The 11658-nt window shown below is 45.7% G+C and overlaps 1 protein-coding gene across 1 annotated transcript; it reads right to left on the reverse strand.

The window, feature by feature from the left end:
- Positions 1-6473: 6473 nt before the first annotated feature.
- LOC144933540 (protein c-Fos-like) lies at positions 6474-10401 on the reverse strand. The gene is made up of 3 exons (XM_078858430.1): positions 10176-10401; positions 8214-8489; positions 6474-7643 (listed from the first exon to the last, which is right to left on the reverse strand). The coding sequence occupies exons 1-3, from the start codon at positions 10320-10322 to the stop codon at positions 7053-7055; spliced, it is 1014 nt and encodes a 337-aa protein (XP_078714556.1). The 5' UTR covers positions 10323-10401; the 3' UTR covers positions 6474-7052.
- Between the last annotated feature and the right edge of the window lie 1257 nt (positions 10402-11658).

An 11658-nucleotide genomic window follows, 5' to 3' on the forward strand; every position in this document is an offset into this window, starting at 1 on the left:
CAAGTTCAGTATTACTTCGGTGTGTTATTTATTCACCTCTGTTTCTGATTTTGCAGTACCGCACGTACACACATACACCCACACGGAGTCTCCAGGAGATTATGATGGGCCACGATGGTGCACATTTTTGTTTGTCAACGGGACCTGTAATGTGATCACACTGGATCCTTTACGCAGCCACCAGATGCAGCACGACTCCTTCCCCCCACAGTGCTCCACGTGGCTCCGAGCTGCGAGTCCCTACTCTTAGGCTTACTGCCCATCCACCCAAAGCCAAGCGCGATCAAATACTTGCCTCTTGCGAAATATCAATGCTGCTGGCAGACATGCAATTCTAGCAAACTCGCCACTAGAGGACGCGATCAGCCGCATGCATTATCTACATATAACACGTAGGCTTTCGCGACCAATATCCATAATAGAGGTTTTTTTAGGTAAGATCGCGTAAATGTGTCGTTAAACCCACCACCACCCGACAGCCAACGAGTAAGGGTTGTCACGTAAACAGAATATACCAATTTGTCACTAGTACAGCACACCGGTGTGTTGGAGAGCCAAGCCACAGCATTTGCAATCTGAGTACGACATTTCGCCAGTAATTACAACTGGTTTCATCAGGCGACAGCCGGATTTGTGGAGAAGGCTTACTGTTTCATTTCTGCTCGGACGGGGTCTAAATGGTAAAATAACAGTGTTTACTGAAAGAAAACGCATGCTGACGCCTATCTGAATGCAGTCCCACATCACCCCGCACAGAAATCTGCTCTCATCAAGACGCTCATTCATAGAGCTAAGAAAGTGTCAGATGGTGACAGTCTGAGAAGTGAAATTCAACATGTTAAAGAAGCGCTGCAACCGAATGGTGACAATGATGCACAAATCAACAGGGCATTGAATGCCAAAAACAATCCAAACTGCCCAAGTAATTAAAACGAAAAAATACCGTTCATTGTGGGAGTAACTGATAAACTAGTCGGATGTTTGGAAAAACAAACATCTAAGTCAGATTTGGCACGGTACATAAAATACAGAAATTTTAATCTGGTACAAAACATGTATTACCGAAGCTATCAACAGAAGGTGTGTACAGGATTAACTGCACGTGTGGTAAATGTTATCTTGGGCAAACAGGACAAATGATCAGCACGAGACTAAAATAACATCAGATGAATATTAAATTCTCCAAAATACAACTGTCAGCAGTAGCAGAACACGTGTCCCAACAAGGACACTCAATTGATGTTCAAGTTCTGTGCAAAACTAGCTACTACTGGCCAATACTAATGAGATAATCTATCGAAATTGAAAGAAATAAAAAATAACTTTAATCGGAAAGCTACCGCCTTAGTGCTGCGTGAAAGCGACTCATCAAATAATACATTATTCAAATGCATGGCTACAAAGCAGCATACTTCAATAGGGATTATCGTTGGTACGGCTATTTTAATACACACAATAGACAGGAAGGACAAGTTCAGAGGGCTCGCATAATGCACATACATCATGTACGTTGCTTCAGTAATCCCCCCCTCCACGTGGCGCAAGAGCGCAGAATCGTGGTCACCACATCTACGCCTCTATATAAGGAGCGAAACAGGTGGACTTCTTCACAAATCTGGCTGTCGCCTGATTAAGCTAGTTGCAATTACTGGCGAAACGTCGTACTCAGATTGTAACTGTTGTGGCTTGGCTCTCCAACACACCGGTGTGCTGTACTAGTGACGAATTGGCATGTTCTGTTTACGTGACAACCCTTACTAGTTGGCTGTGTCGGGTGGTGGCGGGTTTTAACTTTTTTTGGCACTCCATAGCCAATCGTACTAATGAGAGAGGCGGAGGAAGGACAACAAACTAAACGCAAAAGCAGTTCTAAAAACACGAGTTTTCAATCTAGATTTAAAAGTGCACAGATCCAATGGCTTCCTAATATCGTAAGGAAGAGCGTTCCAGATGGTCGCAGAAGCGCATCTGAAAGCACAACCACACCTTGTGGAACATAACCACACCTTGTTACATTAACGTCAAATTTATTAAATTTTTTCTCCGTTTGTCGAATTACGTTTCATAAGATGCTTTTTGTGTGTACACATTTCCTGATAAACTTACGAACAAAAGATTGCGACTGTGATGAGTGGCGGTGTGCATTGTTTTCGTAACGCTAAAAACGATTCGGCTCTAACGAATTCACTTCTGCACATATAGTTGAGTGATAGATGTGACGAAAGACGGAGGTGGTAGCCAATGTCTTTACATTGTCTTTACATTGGCTACCAGTTAAGTATCGAGCGGACCACACGATGCTGCTGCTGACCAACAAGGCACGTTATGGGTTAGCCCCGCAATATTTACAGGAACTGATCCATCTGTTCACTCCAAAGAGGCCCCTAAGATTTTTGGATCGACTTATTTTAAGTACCTCCGAGGTCAAGGCTCTTCTCATGGGGTGATCGGGCTTTTGCTAGTGGAGCTCCCAGCTTCGGAACGTTTTGCCTTTGCCGATAAGACAATCAGAGTCGTTAAATATATTTGCATCTATCTTGAAAATTCACCTTTAAAAACTGGCCTTTAACCTGCGCTACCTCTGGCCGTTTACCCATGTTCTGGTCATTTCCTGCCTTCCATACATGGCGCATTGGGATATACGGATGAAATGGGCCTTAGGGGCCGTCGATAAATGACGTCACGCACCTAGGGCGGGGGGGTCAGACATTTGTGACGAGGAGGGTTTGAGAAATGTGACGTCACATAAAAATGCGCGACTTTAAATAAATATAGACAACACGTTCTACCGAATAAAATCGACTTTTTATAATTGTTTTCTCCTACAACATCAGAGTGCAGCGCCACATTAAATACGCACTACAATGACAATAGTTTAAAGCGATTTGAAGCATGTTTTTTTTTTGGGGGGGGCAGAGCTTTGTGACGTCATTTTTGAGGGGGGGTCTGACTTTTTGTGACGCAGTGTGACGAAGGGGGGGGGGGGGTAAAAAATCGTCCAAAATCGTGTGACGTCATTTATGGACGGCCCCTTATATATGTAAACTATTATTATGCGGTATAATTAGCACAATAGTCTTCCCGTTTAGGTTAGAACATTGGTCCGGAATGCCCATTCGAGGCAATTGTTTTCAGAAATGATCATGATGATGATGAGACTCGATATCAAAACTCAAACCCAGTCCGACGTTTTCACGCTGAAGCAAGCAAACCATAGCTGGACAAGCTTCGTGCAGGTGCAAACTTAACAATACAAACACACATTCAAACTCACATTCATCAATAACACTGCCTTAAAAACATACATGTACACACAATAGGTGACGTATTGGGATATGGCCCTTTTTAACAACATTGGAACAGCTGGCTCACAAACCTGTTACAGTGAAAACAAAATTGTATCACGTGTGTGTGAGATTTTTGTTTAAAAAAACATTTTAAACATTGTTGTGAATTGTAGCGCCTCTTGTAACAGGAGCTGTAAGATACCAGCCGAAAACTGATTGGAAAGACCGACTCCTACTGAATAATAGCCTGTTGGTAACCACAATCCACTAAGACGATGGTGTACGCTAACACGTGTTGTACACTTGAAAGTACAACAACACACGTGATGAGATTCTCTGTTGGAATCGGTTAACAGTTGAACTGGAATGAAATTGGATGTGATGAGCTGCGGTTGTTAAAAAAAAAGTGTGGTGGATTATACATGGCAAGGAGGCTTCAGTATGGATGTAGCAGGTACTGCTATATATTTATATCGATTAAGCAGAACCTTCCAAGAGTGAGTTTTAGTTTCATAAATTAAAAAAAATCTGTTTTATTTATTTCAGTAAAAAAAACAATCGAAGTTTCAGTGTAACTCGAGAAGCTAACATCAACTGAAATATTCCATGGGTTTTCGAGAACTCGTACAGTTGACTCGTGGTGCAGCCATTTACCCTTGCGCCAACTATTAATTTCCAGGATCAACTATTTTAAACATTGCAGTGAATGGTGGCGCCTGTCGTGGCTACAGGAGTCACGCAAACCCATCACACGACGTTGCGATTCGAAAAACACAATTCTTACACACGCGATTTGTAGCATTAGCGGTGGAGTTGACCAATTGATATTGATTGATGATTCGGTGCATTGCTATAACCCTGCAACATATACCGAGTCTAATAAAAATGTAGGGTAACATTCTCTGGCTGCCACTGCTGGCGTCATTTGCTGTGCTTTAAAGTACCGTTATGATGTATGTCTGCGAAGAGATGGAATCCACCACGTGTCGCTTATTTCGACTTAAATCGAATTCACTGCGTGAGTAATGCACCTATCCAACAACAACAAAATCGACACAGTTATAATGGCTGTATACATTTGATCCTGTTCGTGAGAACGGTATCTTTTTTTGGAAGGATGTATACATTTTCTATCCGTCCTGTACAGGACTTAATCTAAGCCGGGGTTGTGCGTGGCTGACCTGCAGAAAATACTTCCCTGCCGGTTGACGGGGGATGCCCCAGAAAAACATATTCCATGAGAAATTCCCTACTCCTACCGTTTGTCGAAAAAATGGAAACCCGGGTAACTATTCTCAATGCCAATATCGAGGTCTGCTAGCCAGGAATTGGGTTCGGGAGAGAGTTCATGGAGTTTACTAATTATCCTCTTTTGAAGGGGCGCAGACTCCAGCTGTTTACCAATATAAAAGGTCCATGGTTTTGGTCACATGGCCATAAACGCACTACTATGGCTTGTGTCTTTAATTTTGCATTCACGAAGGATTTGCTCATCGGCCTCTTGACACCCGGATAACTGAACTTCAAAGAACATTCTGTAGCCACCAGGGGGCAGAGTGCTGACACGGTCTCTCTCTTTGAACTTTGTTCGTCGCCAATTTGAAAAATAACAAAACAATGGCCTTTGAAGCTTAGACGATATGCTTTTGGGTTCTAGCGCGTGTTGTTCGGAATTATGTCCGACGTTTCGCTCCACACGCTGGGAGCTTCTTCAGGAACTCACTCAGAGAGAGAGAGAGAGGTACAGCACCGGTGTGAAAGCCCCACGCGGTGGTAATTATTGACCTTTGTTTGTCAAGGTTGTCAGGACACAGTGAATTTGCACAGCGACGGGCCTTTTTTCCCAAGTAGACCGACTCCTAGTCCGTTCAGTGCCTAAACATCTTCCTGGGAAAAAGTCAATAGAGTAAAAGCAAAGGCTGCCGTGCTTTTAACGCCTGCGTCCCCCTGGTGAGAATTGCCAAGTTACTGATGATTGCGGTGTTTGATGTTAATTGTCTCGCAAATGGAAATCTGCAAAGGCTTTATTGAGCGTCCATGCACCGTGCCCTCTGAATTCTCGCGCCGTGTTGAAGGGGCCTGCTTTCCACCGCGAGTAATGAAGATTGTGACTGCTTTTCAACTGGATGGTGTTCATTCAAGTTTTTTGTGGCAATATTTGGAATTGTATTTGAACAATAAAACGAATGCTATTTTGAACACACGGGGTCTGGCTAACATGAATTATACCATTTGTGGTCGTGTTAAACGCTTAGATTAAACCATATAAGTTTTACAATTTCTACGTGTTGAAATTATTGCGGGACTGTATGCAGGAGTGATTTAACTTTTTAAAAAATAACTCACATTTACAAAGTCTTCCTTACTAAACATTGTACCTCTAAAGACTTCTGAACTGCTTACAAAAGGTGCCTGGTGTGAACACTACAATTTGCTTAAGTTTAATATTATAACATTATTTCCCCAATGGAAACTCATGTTCATGATGCCGAATGTTGATTCATTGCTGTAAAACTATTTATAAAAAAATACATATCCATTTTACTGTTATCAGTTCAAATCTCCCATCAGCTTTAGCTGCATTTTCTCCACACACACAAATCCTGCTCTTTTAAAAAGATCCATGAATAATATGCTTTTGGAGTCCTCTTCATCTTGTGACACTACCCGGGTCACCCTTGTAATAAAGCGTACTTAAACATTGCTATTATAATACTGTAATAACATTAATTCCCAACCAGAATCCCGTTATGTAAATTAGCACTCAACTAGCCACTTGCGAGTTATGAACACCTGTAAATACTTCAACCCGCTCGGGGAGGTCTTCATCCAGCAGAGGATTGATCATGGCTGATTGTGACACAGTGCTATTACGTTTTACATTATGCCCCATCACGATGTTGTCATCGTTTGCATGTATTATGGATTCATAAACTATAAAAAGGCGAACCTTTGTGTACGTGGCAAAGGTGCTGCGAGGGTTCCTGTAAGAGTCTAGACATTGTGTAAACAAGCCAGGCGTGCTGTTGCCGCTTGCTTCAGCAGTAAACCAAGTGGCGCTCTCAGTAAAACCAAGGATGGTACAGTACTTGCCGTGTCCTGACACCATCAGCCAGTGTTAATGTGTGACATTGTGGGTATGCAAAGTATAAACCACGCTGTAAGCAAACGCACAAGGGTGCAACATTATTGTAAAAACTATTGACTTTATTGCAATGGTCAACAAAATAGTGCAAAAATAAATTAACACGATATATATTTACGAAATAAATACGCGTGACGATTACAGAAAATACATTATCAACGTAAATATACAATTAACAAGATGCCAGAAATGCAACTTTCAGATCCTACATGCGTGATATACTCATAGCGAGTATATATAAGCAATGCCGGTTTTAGTTTCTGAATTCAACGTGAACATAACAGCTTATAACATTCATGGGATAATAGACAGCACAGTATTATTATTCCATTGAAGCTACCACCTCATTCAACTTTAAACACATTGTTTCACAACATTAACAATGCACCATTTCAGTGGTATTGCTCGGCATGCACCTAAAACTTCTCAAAGAAGTATAAAGAAAATTGCATCTTTAAAATTAAGGAAGAATTGCTGCGACTTTTAAGCAGTTGGAAAGACGCTGTAGTGGAATGCATTTTTTTCATAGGTGCAGGGGAAGATAGTCCCTGACGGCGGGGAGGAAGAATTAAACGGCGCGTGTCGGGGGTCAGAAACTGGGACGATTGGAGAGCGCGCGCTCAGAGGGAGAGGATGGTTGGGGAGAGCAACGCCTCTCCTCCCAGGTCTCCACTTCCGCTGCTGCTTCGCCGGCGCAACGCCGATGCGCAGGAGCGCGGCTCAGAGTGCAGGAAGTCCTGCAGGCCCGCCAGACTCGGGTACGTGAAGACGAAGGCGCCGCTTCCGCTGCACGGCGTGATGCCGGGCGTGAAGCTCACCACGGGCGTGTGCAGCGGCTCCACGGCCTCCAGCGGGAACTGCCCCGGAGGCGCCACGTGCTGCTGCTGCTGCGGCTCAACGGCGGCCCGCGGGGGCCGGCCGCTCGCCTGCTCGTGCTCACGAGGTGCGGGCCGCTGGTGCTGATGCTCGCTGGGAGGGCTCGGGGGCTCCTGCTTGAGCTGCAACGGGGGCAGGCTGGCGGGTCTGGGGGCGGGCAGGCCCGGGGAGAGGCGGGGGGAGTTGGCGCTCGGCACGTTCTGGTCGGGCTCGTGCTGCAGGCGGCACGTGGGCTCGTGCGCGGCCAGCACAAGCTCCAGCTCGTCGCGCTCCTTCTGAAGCCGCTCGAGGTCGGCGCGGATCGCCGACTGTTCTGCCGCCAGCTTGGCAGTCTCCTGTAGCAGAAAATGAATGAAGAAAGGAGATGAGTATGGGATGGTACTTCACGTAGTTTTTTTTTATCATAGAGTTACTCATCAGTATCGTCACTTACTCATCCCTTAAAAAAAACGACTCCATGTGCAAAGCGTGTTGCCAACTTTGTCAATGTCATTATAACTTGTACCACTTAACTGGGTTTCACTGTGTCCAAAATATTAATGTATTTTCAGATCTACTTTACCTTGACAATTATACCGACTCTGTCTCAGCATCTGGTTGATCAGTGCAGTGAATTAAATAAATAAAAAACAGAGTTGGGCTACCACTGCTGAAACTACAGAAAAAATATTGGGCCTGTATCTGGCAGCCAACGAACTGCCACAGGGCAGACATCAAAGGCTCTTGCGCGTGTGTGCGAGCAAGTCTGGGCATGCAAAGCCAAAGGAGGCAGAATCTAAAGAAACAGCTAGATAACAGAGTTGAAGTTCACTGGCTTGTGGTGGCCGTGTTAGGTGGGTGTCTTGGCGAGTGGATGGATGTGCGAATGTTGAGGGAGGGTGGGTGGTTGGAAGAGAGACGCTCACCGCTTCTAGGGTCTCTGTGAGCTCCCGCCTCCGGTTGCGGCACTTGGCGGCCGCCTGCTTATTGCGCTCCCTGCGAATGCGGCGCCTCTCCTCCTCTTCGGCGTTGGCGGGCTCCTTGTCTCCTCTAAAGCTGCCGGGGCCCCTGCTGCCGTGGCCGTACGGGTGGGTCCTGCCAGGCCCCCCACGCCTGGCTGGGCCCCCATGAACTCGTCCTGCCACCGCGGTCTGCAGCAGCCACTGGGTGTCTCCACTAACTGTGGCCATCACGCTGTAGTCCTGGATTGGGGAACACACAGAGATACCAGGTCAATTCTCCATACAGGCAGCTTTAATTGCACAGGCTGTGGTTAAATGTAGACTGTATAACTCAGACATGTTATCTTCAAAAATATCTGATAACATGGTTATTCATAGAAATTAATTATTTGAAAATCACATACAACTGTTGTATATAAACTGGAAAATATTTTAGTTTTCAAGTTAAAATACTGCAGTTCTGTTACTATAACACACATATTAATATAAGATACTGGATAAGTGACAAGTATTATTTACTTATAATATAAATTCCTATACCCGGTATTGTCTAACTGTAGCATTGTAATGGGCCACGCGATTTTTCCACGCAAAAAAAAAAGTCACAAAAAAAATTAATTACTTTCAAAAGTCGACAAGGGTGGGGAGGGAAAAGTATTATTTTCTTTTACCGAGTCCACTAGTGTGTCTAAGTATTTCGCAACAGGCACGACCGGACATGAATTATTTACACGCGCTCGAAAGCGTGGGTGGCGATAAGAGACTTGCACCGTTTGACCGGAACAACACAGCACGAACTCTTGCGAAATGCATCTTAAACTAACGGGCAGGGTAATAATAAGGGTGGCCCATTGCGCAACGAACACCACCCAACCACCACTCGCATTGGCAAGGAAAAAACAGAGCACAGAGCAGATGATTGTGTAAGAGTTCACTCAACCATGGACGTACGCATCCACCCCGCATGCTTGTGGCTTATCAAGTCGGAGGCTGACCCCACCGTTAACTCGTTCGAGACGCCGTATCCCTAATATTGTTTGTACTCGTGACAAATGTGATCTAGTTACATAACGTTGAGCTAAAGGCCAATCGGATATAGTGTGTACGAGCAAATTATGAACAAGAGAAGATACCAGAGGTGGGACAAAGTCATTATTATGCAAGTCCAAGTCGAGTCGCAAGTCATCAAATTCATGACTCGAGTCTGACTCGAGTCCAAGTCACATGACTCGAGTCCACATCTCATAGGTGGGACAAAGTCATTGTTATGCAAGTCCAAGTCGAGTCGCAAGTCATCAAATTCATGACTCGAGTCTGACTCGAGTCCAAGTCACATGACTCGAGTCCACACCTCTGGAAGATACTATCATCATGCAGGCATGATGCAGCAAGTAAGACGATGCGGGTGACATGGCGAACAGTTGACAGGACCGCATTCACGTTATAACTGCAGTACTCAATCTCTTGGACTTATGACATTGACACACAGAGTTGTGTGTGTATATTGTACAGCACGGTGTCTACAAGCCGTAGGGTTACTGGGAAACTCCACCGAGTCAGTATCTAGACTGCAGGGGGAATCTGATGAGCCAAGAAGCTCTTAGTGCGGGAGGGTCAACGCTATTTAAGTTCCTTCCATCAAACCCAAACACGCGTGTCCTACACACTGACAGCCTTAACACACACACACACGTGTGCCGTATTCGGCACACATGTGTGTGTGTGGAAATGAGCCGAATATGACATGTCTGTATGTATGTCTATGTATGTGTACACATGTCTGTGTCTGCACGTATGTGTGTACACACAGTGTGTACGTGTACACACAGTGTGTACGTGTACACACAGTGTGTAAGTATATATATGTGTACACACACACACACAAGTCCTCTGCACCGCATCGACACGCCGCCAAGTGGTGGTTACCTGGCCGGCGCTATGTGTCGCGGGGCTTCCCACGTGCGAGTACGAGTCCAGGGACGACAGGTACATCGACTCGGCGGGGGAGACGCTGCTACGAGACGGCGAGTCGTCGTAGTCCGTGCGCAGCTCGGAGTACATCTCCGTCATCATCACCGCAGGCTGCTTGACTGAAGGGATATTAAACAAACCCGGCAACCAACGACGTGAAGCAGCGACTCGCTCGCTTACAAGTTTGACGGAAAGCGGCGAGCCGGGGTTTATATAATGTATAGGCGGGGGTGTGGGGGGTGGGGGGTGTGGGGGGCGTCCTCCTCCCCCCACCACCACCGCACACGTGCGTCAATGGGGCGTACCACTTTACACGGGGGGCAGGGGGGTATGGGGGAAGGCGGTTCTGTACCAGGTCATGGGCATCACGCCTCCTCCTCCTCATCCTCGCTTACGATCCCCTCGGGGTTGAAGGCGGCTCTCCGTCTCGACGTGATTAATGACGAGTTGTGCCGTAAAAAAACTTTTGCTGCGAACTGAAACGTTGCGGCGCTTTGTTTGTTGGGATCCCCGCCCTTGGTGGTCGAATGGTAGAGTCCGGCCATTAAGTTCTGCCCACCCCCCTACCCCCCACAGGAACCGCCCTATTGACGTCAGTTTCCGTCACTGCCCATATATGGACTTGGCTTCAGGGAGGATGGAGCGAGGCAGGGGCGCAGCGGCCACGTGGTCGCAGTGGAATCCCTTCGCCCCCCCACCCCCTACACCCCACCCCACTCCACTCCACCCACCCCCACTCCCTCTCGTATTCTAAAAAAGGAAATGCTACTTCCGGCCCCGGAGATAGACTTTTGAGAAGGGAGAGAGCACGAATTTATCACTGGAGCACCCTTTTAAAAAAAAAAACGCCGATAACAGGATTAAAGATTCAAACGTTAAAAGTGAATGCTTATCCAGCCGCCACTGTATCTGTTATGGTCACTTTCAGGCCGTTCAAGTGGATTGTTGCTTTGGATATAAAAGCAAACATTAACCAGAACGCCATCCATCCTGTTTACACACGTGAATGCAAATTAATGTTTTAATCTATTAGGCGTTCCAGGCCAATATGATCGAGAAGCTTTTGACTGAGCAAGCATACTTGGCTATCATCAGACTTTGTTCAACAAATGGAATGTCTGAATAATTATCTTTCGAGATATTCAAAAAAGATATAACTCAAATTCCAGATGGGACCTGCAGCCAAAATCAACCTTCCCCTTGTGCTGCCCGTTGCGTGGCTCCCGTCATTGCTGATAAATTCCGTGTTAACGTCACGGAGATCGACACCCGCATCATAAACGACGGTGCCCATCTGATCACACGCGAAGTTCGCTCTTCTCCGTAGCGTTACGCACACCACTTGCTGTTTTTATTTATTTATTGCATTGTTTCTGTACCCAGGCCCCTTTTATGTTAAAGTAGTGGAAATTACTCCACTAATAATTAATATAAGATA

Source organism: Lampetra fluviatilis, chromosome 7 (genome assembly GCF_964198595.1).
Source record: "Lampetra fluviatilis chromosome 7, kcLamFluv1.1, whole genome shotgun sequence".
NCBI lineage: Eukaryota > Metazoa > Chordata > Hyperoartia > Petromyzontiformes > Petromyzontidae > Lampetra > Lampetra fluviatilis.